This window comes from Pseudonaja textilis, chromosome 2 (genome assembly GCF_049901715.1).
Source record: "Pseudonaja textilis isolate UNSWEBS1 chromosome 2, rPseTex1.2, whole genome shotgun sequence".
NCBI classification, from domain to species: domain Eukaryota; kingdom Metazoa; phylum Chordata; class Lepidosauria; order Squamata; family Elapidae; genus Pseudonaja; species Pseudonaja textilis.
In genome coordinates this window covers 44,428,811-44,450,622 of record NC_141991.1, presented here as the reverse complement: position 1 = coordinate 44,450,622, position 21,812 = coordinate 44,428,811, and the positions used below count along the sequence as shown (strand labels likewise).

At 42.1% G+C, this 21,812-nt stretch overlaps 1 protein-coding gene and 2 long non-coding RNA genes across 4 annotated transcripts in view; 1 reads left to right on the top strand and 2 right to left on the bottom strand.

Annotated features, from left to right (window-relative positions):
* Positions 1–21,812, top strand: part of LOC148126838 (uncharacterized) — a 185,219-nt gene that overhangs the window by 29,478 nt on the left and 133,929 nt on the right. The window lies entirely within an intron of this gene.
* LOC148126839 (uncharacterized) overlaps positions 1–21,812 on the bottom strand; it is a 400,892-nt gene that overhangs the window by 271,195 nt on the left and 107,885 nt on the right. The window lies entirely within an intron of this gene.
* The window catches only part of UROC1 (urocanate hydratase 1), a 57,580-nt gene that overhangs the window by 22,297 nt on the left and 13,471 nt on the right, over positions 1–21,812 (bottom strand). For both annotated transcript variants that reach the window (XM_087923761.1, XM_087923762.1), the window contains 10 exons: positions 21,329–21,457; positions 19,727–19,788; positions 18,667–18,733; positions 16,852–16,995; positions 12,548–12,636; positions 11,412–11,474; positions 5,511–5,690; positions 4,447–4,544; positions 4,070–4,142; positions 3,116–3,237 (listed from right to left, as the gene is read on the bottom strand). In XM_087923761.1, coding sequence (XP_087779887.1) covers positions 3,116–3,237; positions 4,070–4,142; positions 4,447–4,544; positions 5,511–5,690; positions 11,412–11,474; positions 12,548–12,636; positions 16,852–16,995; positions 18,667–18,733; positions 19,727–19,788; positions 21,329–21,457 — 1,027 coding nt within the window. The remainder of the gene's footprint in view (positions 1–3,115; positions 3,238–4,069; positions 4,143–4,446; positions 4,545–5,510; positions 5,691–11,411; positions 11,475–12,547; positions 12,637–16,851; positions 16,996–18,666; positions 18,734–19,726; positions 19,789–21,328; positions 21,458–21,812) is intronic.

Genomic DNA, 21,812 nt, shown 5'->3' with positions numbered 1-21,812 from the left:
TCTCGTTGTTGGGCCTCGTTGAAATCCCTGTTTCTTCCTTCCTGGCTCCATCGGCTCTCGGTGTTTCGGTCTCTGTTCCTCAGGGGGGGTGCCATCTCATCTCTGCCGGCTGCTGTCTCAACGCCAGGGGCTGTGGTTCTGTTTGAACCAGCACACTTTGGCGATGTGGCCCCGTTTGTTGCAGTGCTGGCATATTGCGTCAAGGAAACGGCATTCCGACCGTGGATGATCGCTGCCGCACCCGGCGCATTGGAACCTTGACTTACGGCTTCGCCGCTCGCGTCGGTCTCGTTCCATCTGGAGCCAGTGGATGTCTTCCTCTTTGTCCTTGGAGTCGGTGAGGGAGTCGAGATCGCCATGATGTGTGGAGGTGGTTGCTCAGCGGCTGGTCTCGGTCTGCCTCTCGGGGGTCGGGGTCATCTCGGCTGTAGCGGGGCGATCTGTGGTGCTTGTTTGCTGCATTCGGGCAGCCGATTTCTTTGTTGCCTCCGCTGCCGTGGCCTCGGCGAGGGCGTCGGTGAGGGATATGTCGCCCCTCGCGATGAGCCGGCTTTGTAGGACGGGGTCTTTGAGGCCGAGGACGACACGGTCTCGCAGGGCTTTGTCCAGGTCGATGAACCCGCACAGGCTCCCGAGGTCCCGTAGATCAGCCATGAAGTCACTGATGCTCTCGCCCTCCCTCTGATCCCACCGGTAGAAATCGTGCCGGTGGATGAGGGTGGGCACAGCAGGTGCATAGTGGCTTCGCAGTAAAGGCTCGAGGTCAGCCCAGTCCATCGCCTTTACATCGACGGGTTTGGCGAGGGCCTTCGCCATCTTGAACACTGCGGGCCCGCAGTGGGTCAGGAATACGGCCCTCTTCTTCTGCCCATTTGCGTCTTTCAAGTTGCTGCTTTCTAAGAACACGAGGAATCTATCGATGTAGGATTCCCAGTCCTCAGCAGCTTGGTTGAAGGGTGCGGGTGGCGCAGTGCTGCTGGCCATGTTGCCGGTCGCCTTTCTGTGTGCCACGTGCGATGTGGGTCTTGCTTCAGCATCCCACCTTCGTCACCAGTGTTAGGTCGGTCGATCGGTTCCAAGAAGAGACGCAAGGCAGTGACTGGTTTAAGCTCTTTTTATTAAGTTGAATCTGGCCGCCGGCTGAGTGTGCGGCGGGTTATATTGAACTGGTGCTGGGAGTCACGGCCAATGACAGCATTTCGAATCACCCGCGATCGGCTCGGCCAATCGCGGTTGCTTCGTAACGGCCAATTAGTGCTGCACGCTCGACCAATCCGGTTGCTGTGCGTATAGCCAATCAGATGTGCAGGTTTACAAGAATGCAAATATATAGAACAGATTTATCATTACATTACTATATTTAAAGTAAGATTAGTACATGGGAAAGTGAGAAACCACAAGCAGAACACTAAGTAACAAAGAGGTCAGGAGGTATTCTAAGAAAGAATAACAGGCAACTTTCCAATGAAGTTCAGCTATCCTTTCTGTCTAAATTTCTGTTGCTCATTTCTCTGCCAACCGTAACAGCAAATCCAGTAATTAAATTGCCACCAAATCTGCTTCAGTCAGCTGGAATGTAAATATATGTGTATTTAATTCCAGTGGTTATTTTATTATGGAATGAATAACTTATCTAAATTTACCATGTATTAAAAATATTTAGGGCTGTTTTCCAGGTTGAATGGTGGGAAATGCAAGACAACTTTTCCAAACCTGGATAACATAACTTCAAAGATTTTCTGCTCTTTGGGAATAAGAATAGCTCACCTTTCATAATATTTGACATCATGGAACACCCCAGTCCTCAGTTAAGTGGATGCTGTCTTAATGCTAGCATTCAATTTGCAGAAAGGAACCTGCAAATTGCTACAGTGCCATACGAGCATAAGGTTGTCTATACCTTTCAGAAGGCCTAGTTCTCAGATTTTGTGTAGAAAAGGTCCTACATTCAATCTGAAATTCTTCAGAAAGGCCAAGGAGAATTCCTGTCTGGGAAGACTACCAGATATGGTACCAAATTCTATGGCTACTGCCTCTAACTGAAAGTAGTTCTTGTCCAAGCATGATTCTCACAGAATTTTTTTTAACAAGATTCATGATCAGGATGGAATAATGATCAAGTGAACTATTTTCAGTTTAGAACCAATATATTTCCATGATTAGACAGAGGCAGGTCTCCTTGTTGATAACAAGAATGCTTGCAAATAGTTCTTTATAGTACATTTTTCTAATCTCTCTGGGAACCAACTTTCCTATCTTTAAATTTATCTTAGCAGTCTTTCCTGAACTCCTTCCTGTAAGACATTGAATACTTGTAAAAAAATGAAGGTAAGATGTAATATAATGGAAAGCACTCAACCATGCTATTGGCTGATAGATTAATCTATTCATGTTCCATGAAGATTTGAAGTTGTGTCCTAGAACTCCTAAATATCCCTCTGTAGACTTCCATAGACCTGGTCTTGTGTCATCTTTGGCCTACATGGACATTCTGAAAGTGCTTATAGATGCTACACTAAAACAGTGCCCAGATGCTTGTTATAACATGAATGCTGTGGAGGGCAAGGCCAATCACAATTTATTTTTCCAGTTCAAATCCATCCAAGTTGTGGAAACATCCCAGAAGAAGATAGTGGCAAATTGCTTGCCAAGTAATTTGTAAGGATATGCCTATATAGTCACCAAGCCTTTTGCATGATTTGCTAAATTTGATGAATATATGAATGGATGGATGGATAGATGGATGGATGGATGAATGAATGAATGAATGAATGAGATTTTATATATCCCTTGGCCAAAATATTAAAATATATGCAGTGCTGAATAAAATATATTCAGGTAACAGCCTGAAGAAGTTTGAGTCCACAGTAATAATAGTCACATGCAAGGAAGTTCCATTGGTAATGATAACCATATATGCATGTATGTTACAGGACATACGATAGAGATAATGTTGAGCAAGTACAATTTTTCCACATAGCACATATGAGAAAAAAAGCTTTTAATTCCTCAAAAAGTATAATTTGATAGTTAAAGTTTAAATTATAAAGTATAATTAACTGCAAATTATTTTTCTCATGCTCGCCCTCTGTAGCTAGAAGACAACATGTCTCACCTCCTTGGTGTATAAGTTCCTCAAGCACTGTTGTAGATATAAAATCAGTGATTGCCAAGTCTTCTGGGTCACCAGAGGTACAAACCCACCGAAATGGGCCAAATCCCATAGAAAAAATATCTCTGGGAAGAAAACACAGTTAAATATTGAAAAGATAGCTTAAATTCCTGTTTTATTTATACTTATGGTTCGCAATGCTTTTCTTTCATTAACCAAGGATAGAAGAATTTCAGCTATTTCGAACAGACTAAACCAAACACAAAGCTCTTTGAATCCCTATTTTAGAACTTTAAATAAAGCTTTACTTGCAGACATAAGCAATGTATCTATGGCTATTTGGCCACTTGAGTTTACTAGTCATTGTTGTGCCAAAGTAACAGGAATTCAGTTGTAATGTACTTTTAATATCAACTATTACAATTGCTTGTAATTATTGTACTTGTATTTAACTTTGTTTACACCTTTTATCTCTGGTCTTTGGCTGTAATAAAGATTCATTCAATGGTGAGTTGAAAGGGCCTGCCAGTGCATCCTCCAGGTTAGTCCTGCAGATGCAAAGGTATGGATATCATGGGGAAGTGGGATAGATATCTAGCAATGCAGAAGTTGGTACCCAGATAAATATATTGGTCATATTTCACCAAGCCTGAGTGAGAAAAAACATGTGGGTTTATCACATAGACATTTGGATCATTATTACTATAACTGTCACATTACTTTTCTCTAGCTCAGATTTCTCGCACAACTTCCCAAAATATTCATGATATGCAGCACTTAGAATTCAGTTTATAGCCTTTAGCTCCCACAAGGCAATTGAGCCAATGTGATTTAAGAGAAAGAAAGCTCACATCTGGCAGCTCTTTAGGGTCTTCCTTTTTCCCATCCCTGTCCCCAGACACATTCCTTTCTAGATAAAAAAAGGATTGATGTTTCATATTTTCCTCTTGTACATACCCCATAATGTGCTGAACATAGGAAGGGTACCGGAATTCTCCTTTGCTGCCTCCTCTTTTTGCAACATCAGCACCTTCCAAAGAATTTAAAGGCAAATGTTCAGTGAAAAGGAAATGCAACACCCAACAAAACAGCAGTTGAATAAAATAGGACTGGATAAGCGCTGACTATAAACAGAGCTGGGTGGGGAACAGGATTGAACAAGAATTTGTAACAATCCTGCAGAGAAGTACTTCTGTATTTAGTGAATTAATGGTTGTTCTGGTCATGAAATTATCATATACAGTACACAAGAGTAATACAAAATGCCGGCTGCCATGTAGAAATTATGCGATGCACTTTTCATGCCAGAAAAAGGGAAGATATGCTCTCCTTACCAGCTCTCTGGGCTTCTAGAAGGAAAGCATTGCCATAATCCCAAAAAAACATTCCTTGATCGGACAGCTTGTTGATGGCAGCTACTTGTCTTCTAAGACTGAAAGAACAAAAAAACTATGGAACTTTTTTTTTGACAATATCTTTTATCATTTAAAAAAACACTCCAATTTGAACTATGGGACACTATATGAGAGAAAATAGTTTACTAAGTAAATGTGGAAGATGAGAAATCTGGGTTCAGATTTCACTACTGAAATAAATAACCTTTTGAATTTTTTTTTTTTTTACTAAAAAGAAGAAACTCCAGATTTCAATAGTAATGTTGCAACAAGGAATAGGAATGTTGGCACAAAGAAACATATAGCAGTTCTCATCCACATTCTTCAACCAAGTTCAGAAAATACTAAGGACTCCATTTTTTTCTTTAAATTACCCAGTCCCCTTTAGACAACTAGTGCCCCATTAGGTTTCACAGATATTTCCTTGTTTAACTAGAGAAACAGAATGACAATTGGTAGGCAAACATTCAGGGGAATAGGTTCAATTTCTGACTTCCTATTGACTACTCCATTAAGTTTTTTTTTTGTTGGGCACTTGTTGAGAGGGTTGGAAAGCTTTTCCTTCCTTCCTTCCTTCCTTCCTTCCTTCCTTCCTTCCTTCCTTCCTTCCTTCCTTCCTTCCTTCCATCCATCCATCCTTCCTTCTCCCTCACTCTCCCCCTCCTCTCCCCTTCCCTTTCCTTCCCAGCAGGCAACTAAATGAATGCTGCCAGGTGGGGGAGTGTGTGAGGAAGCACACAAGTGGCTAGCACAGCGTGAATACAGGGGGGACTGACCATTTCTCCATTGACATCTCCACTGCAAACTTCCCACAAGCCAAGATTTCATTAATGAGAAGGTGGCAAGAAGTCTAGAGTTTATAACTAGATTTTGGCAGAATGATTTCCTGACTCTTATTAAAAAATGAATCTTTTCTGTCCAAAACCTAGCACTCCAATCTTCTAAAAGAACCAAAAGACATTTTAAGACTTTACCAAAATAAAACATGAAAATGATTGCCATACCTTTCTTTTACAAGAGCTTGGAATTTTATGGGATCACTGGACATGAGTTGGTTGGCATCCCTAAAGTTTAGCTGTACTGGGTAATATCCACCATTAAATGGATTGTGACAAGATGTTTGGTCAGACCCCAAATCTACTAATAGTTCCCCAGTAGTATTGAATTCATCCACCAGTCTCTCCCTACATTCAGAAAGAGGAAAACAGGAAATTGAGAAAAGAAATAAGCAGAAATGAAAAGCATCTTGAGAAAATTTAAACAAAACTATTAATCAATACACATTTGTAAACATGCATTTTAAGAAATAAATGATTCAGTGAACGCATAAAACATGTACACATCTGTTGTGTCCTGAGGACTCAAGGAGTTCTCACTCAGGTCCACTCACTTTATGTGGGCGTTATTCCCCCATTCCCATTGGTTGGTTCTCCCCAGCAGCCAGCTATAAAGCAGGCTGCGGGGTCCAACCGGTTGCTGATTGCTGCGAGCCAGTTCCAGGCTTGGCAAGCACGGTCAGCCCTTTATTGTAAAATAAAGTATTGTTGCACTCATGCTCTGGTTCAGCCTCTCATTGCTCAAACTTAACACTGGCGGCGAAGGTGGGATGGCTACCAGAAGCACCATGCAACCGCTGAGTCACTAGCCACCGATCCGCAGCCCAGAGAGAGCGATCGGCTGGCGATAAAGAAACGCTGATCCGCAGCCAGAGAGAGCGGTCAGCCAACAAAACGAGCAATCAAAAAGAGCAACGCTGATCCGCAGCCAGAGAAAGCGGTCTGGTTCAAAAGTTAGAAGCGTCTGTGGCAGCTTGTTAGCCCGCTGCAGGGAAAGTGAAGCGCTGCGAGACCGCAGCCGCTCTGTATTTGGCGCGAAATTCAAACGGGTGTCATTTGAATTTCGAGCCAGTATGAGACACAGCACAGCGCTGTAGGAAGTCACTAACGCCCATTTTGGCGCAAATCGAGACACCTCCAACGGCTAACAGCCAACGTGGTAACCCAGAGAGAGAAAGAGGGTAGCAAAAACCTCTCCAGAGCTGATATCACTAGTAACCCACGGCGCCTGTTGTCCCAGAGATTTTTTTCCGCAGGTAGCCCAGCCGTTCCAGCACCATGAGTTCCAACCCAGTATTCCCGGCGTTCAAACCAGACGAAGAGAAGTGGGAATCGATAAGAACCGCTTCAATCATTACATCGATGCGGTCGGCCTGGCGGATGCGGGAGAGCATCGGAAAAATCCTATTTCCTAATCTACTGTGGAGCCACCGTTTACGATACCGCCGCCGCACTCGTGGCGCCGAGAGAGTTGAAAAACATTCCGTGGTCCGAGTTGCTCGAGATCCTCACTAACCACTATGCTCCCAGGCCTTCACAAATCGCCAGGAGGTTCACGTTCCGTATGAGGAAGCAATCGAGTAAGGAGACCATCAATCAATATATGGCCGCCCTCAGAACAGCAGCCCTGCACTGCGGGTTTGGAACATACCTGGAGGACATGCTCCTCGATCAATTAGTTTGTGGGGTCAAGGATCTCAACCTACAGAGGCGCCTGCTAGCAAAAAAAGACCTCAACCTCGCACAAGCGGTCGAGGAGGCCCTAGCAGCCGAGCTAGCAACGAACTCAGCCACCGAAATTCAGGGCCCAAGTGCCAAGCTGGCATCGTTCCCAGTCCACTCCGAAGAGGTGGAAGCAGATGAAACCCACAACGATGAAAACGCGTCCACCGCCTCGACAGCGACAGACGGTCGCAGATAGGGGCCAAACAAGAAAACACCGGTCCACCCAAGCACATCACACTGTGCCTAGCCTGTGGGGATCGCATCAAAGGGCCACCTGCAAATTTAAAGGAGCCACCTGCAACAACTGCCATAAGAGGGGGCACATCGCGAGAGTCTGCCAAGCCCCCAAAGCGCTGCACACAGACCCCGTCCTCGCACTTGGGACCACAGAGGCAAGTATTAAACTGTCGCACGCACTGCCTCGCCAGGCGTACTTGCCACATTGTTAGTAAAATTTCTCTCTCCGTTTCCCTAGAAGGTAAACCGTGCCACATGGAGGTTGACACAGGGTCAGCGCTCTCAATAATCTCGTGGAACACCCTCAAGAGACTCCACCCCAGCCTATCTACTACCCGGCTTCAGAGATGCCAGTTCGGTCTGAAGGACTACCAGGGAAGGCCATTCCGTGATCGGCAGAGGCAAGTTCTTTGTCAGTTTTAGAGCTTTTAAAGGCCACCTACCTCTAGTGGTAGTTAACGGCAATCTACCCACCTTATTGGGGCTCGATTGGTTTCCCCACCTCGGCCTAGGGCTAACAGGAGTCCATGCTGTCTCAACCTCAGACACTGACTCCTTATTCGCTGACTACGCAGATGTGTTCAGCGAGGAGCTGGGAATGTTATAATGGAACCCCATCTCGTTCACCGTTGACCCCCAGGCAGTCCCAATCAGATTAAAACCACGTAGAGTTCCATTTGCTATTCGACCAAAACTAGACGCTGAATTGGATAAACTACTAAAACAAGGGGTCATTGAGCCAACAGATTTCGCCAAGTGGGAGACGCCCATTGTCACACCCTTAAAAAAGATGGTAGCCTGAGAATTTGCTCGGACTACAAGACAATAATCAATAAATATTTACAAGTTAGCGCCTACCCTGTGCCCGTCATTCAGCACTTATTACACATATTCGAACCGGGCAGTATTTTTGCTAAATTGGACATGTCTCAAGCATATCAGCAGTTCCTGTTGATAACCAAACAGCGGAACTTCAGACCATCGTCACTCACAGGGGTGCCTTCCGATGCAAGCGTCTCCAATTTGGCGTAAGTGTTGCCCCGGGTATTTTTCAATCCCTCATGGAGCCGGATTTTACAGGGCCTCCCTGGTGTAGTACCATACTTGACGACATCTTGGTCTCGGCCAGGGACAGACCCCAACTCTTCCAGAGAGTGCGAGCAGTGTTAGAGAGGTTCAGACAGCATGGCCTCAAGTTAAAAAAGAAAAATGCGCCATTGCCACTAGACAGGTGGACTTTCTGGGTTATAAAATTGACGCCTCTGGCATTCACCCCTGGAGTCCAAGGTTAGGGCAATCCACGAAGCTCCCACACCAACCTCCAAAACGGAGCTACAAGCTTTCTTGGGGCTGCTGAACTTTTATGCATCCTTCTTGCCCCATAAAGCCTCAGTAGCGAACCCCTACACAGATTACTAGACAAAAAGTCACCGTGGCACTGGGGCACACAAAGAAGACCAGGCGTTTAACGCCGTCAAATCACTACTTACGTCAGAGGCAGTGCTCATCCAATTCGACCCCAACCTTCCTTTAGTACTGGCAGCAGACGCATCCCCTTTTGGAATTGGGGTGGTCCTTAGTCACAGACTCCCCAATGGCGCCGAGGCCCCCATCGCCTTTTTCTCCAGGACGCTCTCGGCCACGGAGCGAAATTACAGCCAGATAGACAAGGAAGCCCTAGCAGCTGTTGCGGCCGTGAAAAAGTTTCACGAATTCCTTTTTGGCCATTTCTTGAACTGGTCACCGACCATAAACCCCTCCTGGGCCTACTGGCCGGCGACAAACAGACCCCTCAAGTCCTTTCCCTAGGATGACAAGGTGGACACTTTTCCTACTCATACAAACTTATTCACCGCCCGGGCAAAACTCTTTCCCACGCCGACGCTCTCAGTCGCTGCCCTTACCCGCTCCGGCTGAAGACCCAGCTCCTGTCAACGCCATTTTCGAGATCACCCAGTTGGACCTGCCCATCACCGCCCTTGACATCGCCGCTAAAACCAAAGCAGACCAAACGCTCGCCCAGGTGCTCGACTGGGTGAGGAGGGGGTGGCCGGGAGGCAACGTTGATAACAAATTCACACCCTTTAAGACTCGCATGCAGGAGCTGTCCAGTTTGCAGGGTTGTCTACTGTGGGGCACTCGAGTGGTCATTCCGACCTCGCTGCGTACCCGAGTCCTGGAGGCGTTGCACGAGGGACACCCCGGCATCGTGAGAATGAAGGCATTAGCACGCAGCTACGTGTGGTGGCCGGGTCTAGACGAGGACATTGTCAATTGGGTAAGTTCCTGCAGCATTTGCCAGGAATCCCGTCCTGCTCCCCCATCGCCACCCCTACCAGATGGGAGAGCCCAGCGCCCCTTGGTCTAGAATCCATATCGATCTGGCCGGCCCGTGCATGGAAAGATGTTCCTAGTGGTCGTGGATGCTTATTCCAAATGGATAGATGTGGCACAGCTATCCACGACCATCACACTAGCAATCACCAACGTGTTAACGCGCCTGTTCGTTACACATGGACTACCCGACTCCATGGTCTCCGATAATGGCCCACAGTTCACATCAGTAGAATTCAGCCGTTTTGCAGTCAACCTGGGCATTCGCCACATTTTCACAGCCCCATTTCACCCTGCCAGTAATGGGTTGGCTGAAAGGGCCGTCAGGACCACCAAAGAGGCCCTCGCTAGGTTTGGCAGAGATGACTGGCACCACAAACTCTCACGGTTCCTGATGAGCCAGCACTCAACCCCTGTGCAGTCACCAATAAGTCCCCAGCGGAACTTCTGATGGGCCGCGCCTGAGGACTGTATTGGACAGGCTGCACCCACAATACTGCCCTGACTCTCCCTCGCTTCTACTTCGGGGTTAGACATTTTATGTCATAGGAGCCGATATTCGCAAGGAATTTCGCTGGGGACCCACTTTGGATTCAGGCGAGGTCATCGCCGTCACCGGGCCGAGATCGTATAGGGTCAGGCTGGAGGATGGTCGCGTCTGGAGGAGACACATAGACCAGCTTAGAAGGCGCATCAGCACCCTTGCCAACAAGAATCCAGAGTCTCCAGTCGAAGGGAACCGCCTCATCCGCCGCCCAGCCACATCGCACCCAGCGACCAGTCTGCACCAGCGGTCGTTCCGGTCAGCCCAAACTCGGACAACAGCGCCCAGAGAGTTGACCAGCCTGATCCAACCCACAGAGCTCGACCCCAGTAACCAACCCGGTGGTTCCAGAGGATGCCCAGTCCAGAGAGAGTGTTGGCGACACTATGCCGGCTCAACCGTCACAGACTGATACCGAACAGACAGACAATGTTCCAGAGTTGCGCCGTTCCGGGCGCCAACACAACCCCGTCTACCTCAAGGACTATGCATGTTCGCATCTGGGGGAAGGGTGTTGTGTCCTGAGGACTCAAGGAGTTCTCACTCAGGTCCACTCACTTTATGTGGGCGTTATTCCCCATTCCCATTGGTTGGTTCTCCCCAGCAGCCAGCTATAAAAGCAGGCTGCGGGGTCCAACCGTTGCTGATTGCTGCGAGCCAGTTCCAGGCTTGCAGCAAGCACGGTCAGCCCTTTATTGTAAAATAAAGTATTGTTGCACTCATGCTCTGGTTCAGCCTCTCATTGCTCAAACTTAACAACATCCCACTTATTTCAAACACGTGTTTCATTCAAAACTCTTACAGATACTTTTTTCAAGGGAAGCAAATACAGCATCATTTTCTCAAATGTATGCACATACCCATCAGTCTGCAATGATGATCACAATCAGGTATGAAATGCTGTCACTTAACATATATCAACTTTATTTCTAAAAAATAAATCACTTTTGTTGTACAAGGAAAAGCAAAATGTGGCATTGAACCATTTACATTATAAATCAAGAAAATGAATTCAAAATGGCACCAGGGCTTTTAATGGAGTTGCTCTCATGTATAAACAATACTAACATACAGTAGGAAAAATACCACACAAATACGGAACAAAAGAAATACACAATTAAACAGCAAAGATCTATTTCAGTTTATGGCTATTGTAACAAGGAAGTTAAAATAACAAATATTAAAAACATATCACTGTCAAGAGAATCACTGATCAACTGCCTACTTACCAAAGGTCTACCACGTTCCCATGATATCCCAAACTAAGAGTCATCTTGTTCTTCTTTGCTTCTCTGTGTAAATATTTTAAACAGAATTTTAGCATTAAGGCTGCAAAACAGTTGTTTATGGGGACAGGGAAATGCCTACAAGTTTATTTTGATTCCTGACTGACTATCCCTACCTATACTAGCCCTGCAGTTTTGTTGGCAGTGTTTTGCCATTGCCATTGCCATTGCCTACTTCTAAGGATGGAGGGAATGTGACCCGCCCAAGGTCACAGAGCTGGCTTTGAGTCTAAAGTGGGACTAATTTGTAGAACATAAATGGTACTTATGTGAAAGGATATATTGAATTTATTTCTATTCTTTTCCTTAAGAAACTTAACCTATATGTTATATTTCTACCAAAGATGATTTAGTTAAAGCACCTGATTGACCTTGGCTGCTCTTAAAAATCTAGGTTGGTTTGGATCTGGTTAGATCTGGTTAGGACTTGGATGATAACCTCCGGGCCAGTTTATAACTAACTGCAAAGTCTTGTTTGTCCAACAGTCATTTACAAATATTGCAAAATGTGTCAAGCTTAGAAAGTCAGTCTTTGGGATGCAGGTTGCTTTTTAATAACCTTTTTCTTCAAACTCAAAAGACATTCCAAAGCAATTAGTGAGAGAACAAAGATGATTTGAGGACTAGAGGCTAAAACATATAATGCATGGTTGCAAGAATTGGGTATGTCTAGTATAACAAAGAGAAGGACTAGGGGCGACATGATAGGAGTCATCCAATTTTTGAGGGGCTGTCACAAAGAAGAGGGTCTCTCTCTCTCTCTCTCTCTCTCTCTCCCTCCCTCTCCCTTTCCCTCTCCCTCTCTCTCTCCTCAAAAGTACCTGAGGCAAGATAAGGAGTAACAGATGGAAATGTACCAAAGAGAAATCCAATCTAGAACTAAGAAGAAATTTCCTGATAGTGAGAGCAGTTAATCAGTGGAATGGGTTGCTTTCAGAAGTTGTAAATGCACCAACACTGGAGATTTTAAAGAAGAGATTCGACAACTATTTATCTAGAATGATATGGGGTCTCCAGCTCAAGCAAGAAGTAGGACTGGAAGACTTCCAAGATCCAAGAACATACTTTATAAGCCATACCTAAGTTGAGTAATGCAATCATCCAGACTTCTAGTGATTTTCATCAGCCATCCCTGCTGATGACGTTTTAAGAGAGCAGCTTCATCAACCTGAGAGATTGTATTGCAGGAGAAAAAAAATCAGGCACAACTAATCTTTCTGTATTTTATATGCATCATGTGGAGCGAGTAAAAATTAAAGTTAATCACCATCACCAGTGTGACAAGTTTAGTTTTGAACAAGCTGTTCACAGTCTGAGAAACACAAATTATGAATGAGGTTTCCTGTTAGAACTAATTTAGAAAAAAATATTCTCTCCCAATCAATAGTGAAAAATTACACAAGTAAATTGAAAGCTTGTCTTGCTGTATTTAATAGTTCTTAAACTTGTAACCCTGAGGCTTGATCTACATGAAACCATTTCATCTCCTTAGGGATTCTTGAATGAACACGATATGACCTATTTGTCAACCTCTTCGCAGCAAAAATTAGGCTCTGCCCAACAACATTTGCATCTTCTCAATAGAAAATTCCTCTTTACTCTGATTTAAATAGACAGAAGAATTTTCTCACGAAGCAAGATTGGAATGGCAGGATTGTATGCAGCTTGTATAAAACCATGGGGGAATTAAATTCATGAAATATAACATTCTATACATAAACATCTGGAAGAAGACTCTGCTAAACTTTCTGGACTTAAGATGCAGTATGTAGAGTTTCTGAATCTGGGCTTCAAATTTTTGGAGAATTATTATGATATGGAAAATTCTCTTTGTTGTCGTCTAGTGGGTATCTGGAGATTTGCAACCCAGATATGGCCCTGCAATAGATAGCCATACAATCAGATTGTTTAAGCCTATTGAAATCACTGTGGCTAATCTTACCTGTGGCTATTAGTTTCTAAGAAAACATTGAGAAAATTGAGAAATAAATTAGAGAAACATAAAGATGTGGGTTTTGCCTAAAATAATTAATTTTACTTACCCATTCTCAAACAGTGAAACATCTCTATTCTTACACATTAAGATTTTACCAATTATTAGCAAACCCTATACTGTATAAGATCTCTCTTATTACAATGTACTTATTCAGTAGGCAGCTATAAAAAACTTACAAATGATACAGGATAGAGAAGGGCAAATTAACACTGTTATTACATATAATTTTTTTCCAAGAGGAAAATTGGCTTTGTATCAGTTTTATTAACAATAAAATTCCAACTTTTAAACTTATATGTTCTGTTTGCATATTACTGGTATTAAAAATAATTACTGGCATCCAAAACTCAGTGTACTGACTTTGAAAACAGCAATAGTATTGTAAGCCAGTTATAAATAAAATGGAACCAGCATCAGAAAAACAATTTAGAACTGTTGTCATTCTAGGCAGAAAAATTAGAGAGATTATCTGAAGGAATGCATCTTTTTTTTTTAGAGAATGACAATAAGACTGCTTCCTCCATCCATCATATTTTAAGTACCAGAGGGACAAAGTTCCACATGGAAGAAGCATGTAAGGGTAGCTGCTGTTTTGACCCATTTGACCCAACAATACAGTAGTATTGTTTATTGGACTCTTCTCAAATTGTTAGGCAAGGGATGAAATACCTGCAGTACTTAAGACATTAAGCACCCTGAATGTGAATATGGATACATAAAATCTATGGAAGTTGCTTGAATGGGGATTATTTAATGTGATATTTAAAAGAAGAGCAAAAGATAACATTAATAGTTAAATATTTCATTATTGGTTAACCAAAAAACCCTTTTGTGGAAGATATGTATCAGATATCTGAGACATTTTAAGTTTTTTCTTAAAACTTAAAACTGTCTGAAGATGCCTTAGAAGATGTGTACATCTTCTTTTAGTGTTGAATTATTTCATTCAATGGCATATTGCAATCTTACCCTGCTTTCATCAGGAAAATGCAAACAGCACTGGAGCATCCTACAAGCTTTGCTCCTATTGGCCTGCAGCTCAGGTGGTATTCAGCAGGTTCTGACCAGTTCTGGAGAACCAGTAGCAGGAATTTTGAGTAGTTTGGAGAACCGGCAAATACCACCACTGACTGGAGATTTTACAGTATCCTTCCCCTGCCACGCCCACCAAGCCACGCCCACAGAACTGCTAGTATGAAAAATTTGAATTCTACCACTGGCCTGGAGATGGAAAGGGGGCAGGGCTTGCCTTGTGGTATCAGGATGCTGTTTCCATTATTCTGAAACATTTGCCTACTGTAAGGATCCCATGGAGTCCATTGTCTATGGAGACAGATGTCCCAAGGGTGCTTTTCAAAAGGCAACTAGGCTTTCTTGTTGTTGTTGTTTTCATTGAAAATGTTTCGTTTCTCATCCAAGAAGCTTCTTCAGTTCTGGCTGAATGGTGGGAAATGGAGGGATTTATATTCTTAGCAGTCATCTGGTCATTAGCACTCTTAAGATCAGAATTAGAATTAGAATTCTTTTATTGGCCAAGTGTGATTGGACACACAAGGAAATTTGTCTTGGTGCAAATGCTCTCAGTATCCATAAAAGAAAAGATACATTTGTCAAGAGTCAAGAATCATAAGGTACAACATTTAACGATAGTCATAGGGTACAATAAACAATCAAATCATACTAGGAAACAGTCCATTTAAATCGTAAGGATACAAGCGACAAAGTTACAGTCATACAGTCACAAGTGGGAGGGGATGGGTGATAAGGAGTGATGAGAAGATTAATAGTAATAGCAGACTTTGTAAATAGTTGAATAGTGTTGAGGGAATTATTTGTTTAGCAGAGTAATGGCATTCAGAAAAAAACTGTCCTTGTGTCTAGTTGTTCTGGTGTGCAGTGCTCTATAGCGTCATTTTGAGGGAAGGAGTTGAAACAGTTTATGTCCGGGATGCGAGGGGTCTGTAAATATTTTTACAGCCCTCTTTTTGACCTATGCAGTATACAGGTCCTCAATTGAAGGCAGGTTGGTAGTAATTGTTTTTTCTGCAGTCCTAATTACTCTCTGAAGTCTGTTATCAGTTGTTAGCTCTCTGAGAGTGGTTGAGGCCACTTGGAAGTTTATTTGTACAGGTAGTCCTTGACTTACAATTTCACTGAGTGACCATTCAAAGTTACAACAGCACTGAAAAAGGTAATTTATGACCATTTTTCCACACTTACAACCATTGCTATATCCCCATAGTCCTGTGATCAAAATTCAGATGCTTGGCAACTGACTCATACTTGTGACGGTTGCAGTGTCCCAGGGTCATGTGATAATCTTTTGCGACCTTCTGACAAGCAAAGTCAATGGGAAAGCCAGATCCACTTACAAACCATGTTACTAACTTAACAACGGTAGTGATTCGCTTAACAATTGTGGCACAAAAAGTCATAAAGGGGACAAAATTCACTGAACAAATATTTCATTTAGCAATAAAAATTTTGGGCTCAATTGTAGTAAATTGAGGCTATCTGTATTCTCAAGATCACCTGAATCAGAGTATAAACACGTATGGAACCTTCTCGGGTCTGCTGAAAGGACTGCGGTGACATCTGATGCCAATTTTTAAACACAGAAAAAACGAATGGAAATTACTGGAAAGTGAAGAATAGGACAACTTGAATGAAAGCAAAAAAGTACAACTAAATAAAGAGGTGTCGGGCTCCGAGTTCGCTACGGAGCCCGTCAGCTTCGAACACACCTCGCAGCAAGTCAGCTGGCAGTGGAGAATATCACCTTAGCTCTGCTGACACCAGATCTGTATCGCTGCTCTGTGCTAGCCGATGGTGTCGAAGGTTGCTTTAGAATGACTCAGCAGAGCTGTGAGCTGCAGGATGGATTCTGAAACAACTGCGGGCTGAAAGATGGATTCTGAAACAACTGCGGGGCTTGAAATGGCTTTTTTTCATGTACTGATGTGGTGCATATTGTTAGAGGGGTTGGGGCACATATAGGTGGTAATTAAGCATTGAGTTAAGACATGGTGAAGGTGGCACCAGGTGGAGATCAGTTAGTGAGGGTCGGAATAGGTTAGGAATGTAGACATGTTATAGCATTAATAGCATTTAGAGATACTAGGTTAGGCATGGCCAGAACTAGAACTGCGTATAGGCCTGGGCGTGGTGTGGTGTGGTGTGTCTCATGATAATGATAATAAAAGGAAAGAGAGCAGACTCAAACCCAACGTTAACCTTGCCTGGCTTTTACCCTTTCTTCCCTGATTAGAGTATTTGTTGTTTGTTGATATATCGAATAAACCATCATTGTCCTAAAGAGGAGCTGGAGTTTGGATTCATTTAAAGACAAATCTTCAATACTCAAGGACTGGCTGAGAAGAGGCTTACCTCAGCAATAATTCCCACACATCCAGCAATGACTGCAGCTTTTGCTTGGGCACCACTCATTCCTCCAAGGCCAGATGTGACAAAGACTTTGCCAGACAAATTCTCCACCCCCAAGTATCGACGGCCTGCATTGAGCACTGTTAGCTATAATTGAGAAATATATTTTATTTTATTTTTTATTTTATTTTATTTGGTTTGTCAATTGCTTACAAGTAAATAGGTATAAGTAAAAACATAGTTATGAATACATGGATACATATAAGAAAAATAAAAGAAACAATATGACAGGGACGGTAGGCACATCGGTGTGCTTATGCACACCCCCTAAAGAGCTCTTAGGAAAGGGGTGAGGTCAATAGTGGACAGTCTAGCACATTTATAGTCTCATATACATGTTTATGCACGTGAAAGGAACCAAAAATAGCAATCCATTTTAAACAGAATATTAATCATGTGGAATCCCATGTGGCTAGCACGCACGCATCTATGGAAACTCGATAAAATCATAAAATCACTAGCATGAAAAAGATAATTGTTTATATGAAAAAATATATAATATCTGAACTAGACACATGACAGAAAATTGAAAACCTCTTTAATGGAAAGGGAAAGGAGAAATTATTAAATACATTATTTGTTGCAGGTGATCCTCTGAATAGAGGAAAAGGCATTTATTGAATCTGAAAGTATCCATTTAATCTCGAGGTTCTCATCAGAATGAGAAAAAGTACATTGTAACATTATATAGCAAATTCCACCCCATGTATATATGCACATCAAAGTGCTGTATATGTTTTGTCATTTGTCTCCCTTCATCTGTGTGAGGACACCAACGGGTTTACACTAATCTTTATGATTTAATTCAAGGGATTCAATTTAATTCAAGATATTTTAGTGAATAGCTCTAATCAGCCTGAGCCAGCATGCTATGTGTAATAGGAACCATAATAGTGTTACCCTCAAAATATCTAAAAAAACACCAGCTTGTGTGCCTTCATCTAATTTATTTAAGGGTACAATAGTCTTTCTTTTATGGTACAGAGTTTGCGGAATTACTGCTTTATGTTTATTACAATAAAATCTGTCAAGTATTATAAAATGGAGGCTTAAGCCCTGTGTTCAATAAAGCAGTAAAGCTAGTCTAAATAAACAAATAAAGATGCATAATACATACATACCAGAGGTGGTATTCAGCAGGTTCTGACCAGTTCTGCAGAACCAGTAGTGGAAATTTTGAGTAGTTCGGAGAACCGGCAAATACCACCTCTGACTGGCCCTGCCCCCATCTATTCTCTGCCTCCCGAGTCCCAGCTGATTGGCTGGGTCCTCTTTTGTTGCCTTGCACAGGAGAACAGAGCTGGAAAGCAGGTTAGTGGGGTGGGGAGGGAATGGGGATTTTACAGTAACTTTCCCCTGCCAAGCACACCTAGCCACGCCCACAAAGCCACATCCACAGAACCGGTAGTAAACAAATTTGAATCCCACTACTGATACATACATCTATGTATTGTGTCTTTGAGTCAGTGTTGACACCTGGTGATTGTCTAGACAAAAACCTGCAGGTTTTTTGATGAAACTTTGGAAATGGTTCATCATTTCCTCTTTATTAGGGCTGAGAGAATATGACTGGCCTAAAGTTACCGAGCTGGTTTTGTGTTCTAGATGGATCTAGAACTCACAGTCTCCTGGTATCTAACCTGGCACATTAATCATTACATCAAACTGGCTGTCTAGTGTAAATATATTGTGACAAAAAAACAACAGCAACAATGAATTGTTTCAAAACGTATTCTTTTACATTGGCCCAGTTCTTACCACAGTTCCATGGACTATCCCTTGTGGTCCAATGTAGCAATAGCTTCCAGCTGTCATCTGTCCATACCTGTAAAAAAAGATGTTCTCAAACAGGTCTGAATGATATTATGAGAGCAAATAACAATAATGATAACAACAAATATGCAGTATAGTGGTTCATCAGCCTAGTGATATAGATTGTCCAGTTAAGCATCAATACTCTTTCATGAAACTGGAGTGTGATATCAAATGATATCTGACAAATTAAGCCTTGTGCCCACTAATCTTCAATATTTATATTAATGGCTTGAGTAAAGAGATAGAGAAAATGTAAATAATGTTAAATTGGGTGGAATCATTAAAGGGGCAAAAGAAAATTCAAACCTATCTTTACAAGTTAGAGAAGAAAGCTGAAAATACTTAAATTTGAGTGACATATCCAAAGTTATAGTATGAAGAATATTTGGCTTGAAGATGTTAAAAGGTTGATCACAAACTGAATATGAATCAGCACTACAATATGTCTGTTGAAAAGGAAATGAAATTTTAGGCTGCATTATTAGAAGTATAAAATCATATCAATTATTACTTGAACTGAAATCTGCATGAGTCTCAGCCATTCTGAAGTATTGTAATTTTAAATTGGATTCAGAGAAATTGGTATAGGGCAGTGAGACTTACCAATGGACTAGAAAACTAAGTCCTACGAGGAGAGGTTTAAAGAACTGGAAATGTTTGAAAGAGAAAAATGAAGATGGAGAAAATTTAATAGAACTCTTCAAACACTTGAAAATTATGTCATCAGAGAAGAAAGTCAAATTTTTATAATCTACTCTTCCATAGGGCAAGAAACAGAGCAACGAATTTAAGTATAGGAAAGCAGATGCCAATTGGATATTAAAAGATAAAGTTTAATGTTAAGATAAATAAATCCAATCAGTCAGAGAGACTATCAGCTCCTCTTCAGTAGAGCTTCAAGTGGAGCCTACACAGCTCTAATTTGCACATCAGCATTGTGTCTTTCCAACTCTATGATTTTATAGAAGAGATTAGAAAAAGAAACCTAGGAATGGATACTTACATTGTAACTCCTTTTGCAAACATAGATTCATATTCCTCTCTAGAGGAATAATTAGGAATTACCTAAGTAAAGAAAAAAGCAAAATTAGTAGGAATGAAGAATTAAGGAAATAGTCTCTGAACCAGATTTTGTTTAAATGCATTCCATTAAATCCCATTCTTACAGTGAATGGCAGCTCATATGCTCATTCTTATGGGACAAATTGGATTAATTTGATTTAATAAAGTCCTTAAAGCAGGAATTATTTTTTTCAGGTTTACAGAATAACACAGTTGAAAGGAACCTTGGAGGTCTTCTAGTCCAACCCCCATTCAAGCAGGAAATCCTGAACTGTTTCAGATAGATGATTGTCCAATCATTTCTTTTAAAAACCTTCAGTGTTGGACCCACCCACAACTTCAAAGCATGCTCAATCTTCATACATCTTCACAATGACTAGAAGGATTGTTCAATGGAAACAAATAATCCTTACTAATTGCATATTGAGATGGTTGGATGACCTGGCTCTCCATGGAACAGAAGAGACAGCTATAGAATGCCAAATATGATCTGGAAAACTAAAGTAAAGTAAAATAAAGGGAATTAAATGACTTCATATTTTGTAGTAAGGGGCAGAATCTTTTTTCAGCCAATGGTTATACTGACTGGCATGCTGTGGGCCACCCTCTAAAACGAGGGGTTGAGAACAAAGAAAGGGGGGACCAGAACAAAACTGAAGTTATGTTATTGTATGTAGTAGATTGAATTCTGTCAATTAAATACAGTTAACAGACACATAACTTATGTATAATGATTTTGTCGCTTTTATAATTCGGTAGCATTTGGAAGATTCTGGGAAGAGCATATACAGCCTTAAAACTATAGTTGTTGTAGCCTTCTCATATGATATCTTTGAGGTCACTGTAGCTCACTGACAGCTGAGTAGGAACTCTCCATTAGAAAATGATGGGATTCTCATTTGATAAATCCTGTGAACATCAGCATAGGAATGTGTGTGGTTTTTGGGGTTTTTTGGTAACTGAATCTACTTGTTCGGGATATCCCACCCTTGAAAATCCTGAACCCTCAATCTCCATCTTGGATGGTGGACCTTCCATCCACCTTGAAAATAAGAAGACATAGTGGTGGACTAGTGGTGGACTAACTGTTAAGATGCTTGACTGGAAGGTTGAAGTTTGAGAGCCAAATACTAGGTGATGAGGTGAGGTCCTGTACTTACCCCAGTTCCTGCCAACCTAGTGGTTCAAAAGCATGAAAATGCAAATAGATAAATAGGTACCACTTTGGTGGGAAGATAACAGCATTCCATGCACTTCAGCATATAGTCAGGCCGGCCACATGTCTATTGAAGCTTCTTCAGACAATACTGACTCCCTCAGCTAGGAAACAGAGATGAGCACTGCCCCCTAGAGCTGGACATGACCAGACGAGAAAACTTTTGACTTTTGCACAAACTAATTAATGAAAGGCCCAATCTCTCCAGAAGAGATGTGGCTTCATGCTTAATATAAATAACTGTAGTGGACCCACTGAAAGGTCAAAACTAGAGGTGTCACAATGATAAACAAACAGCAAGGAGGATATATTGTTGCCTCTATTTACCATGCCATTAGTGATAACTAATCGAGGTGCATTGCAATGGCTTGGGAAGAGTCCTAAGGGATGTCCACTGTACATAACTAATGTCTGTTCTTCGGTCATCTCAGATAAATAGTGCATCACCAGCCAGAACTAGAGAAAGGAAAGAAGTAATAGATTAGGTTCTTGTCTTAAAAGGATGATTTTTAATAGCTAGACCAGACAGAATGGCGAATTCTCACTTGATGAGAATTCCTGAAAAGTGGTGAGGCTGATTAAAAATGCATTATCAGGTGGGAACAGATGATGAGCTCCTAATCTAATATTTTCACACAGAAACTGTTCCTCCCCTATTGTTTTTATTCATACTGGGAATGAAAAAGTAAACTTTTTCCTACTACCGGGGAAAAACAGCTAAACTGATGGGTGGGGTGAAAATATGGACTAGTTAACAACCTTTTCTACGATGGCACAATAAAAATTATAATAAGAATTATGCAGAAATGTG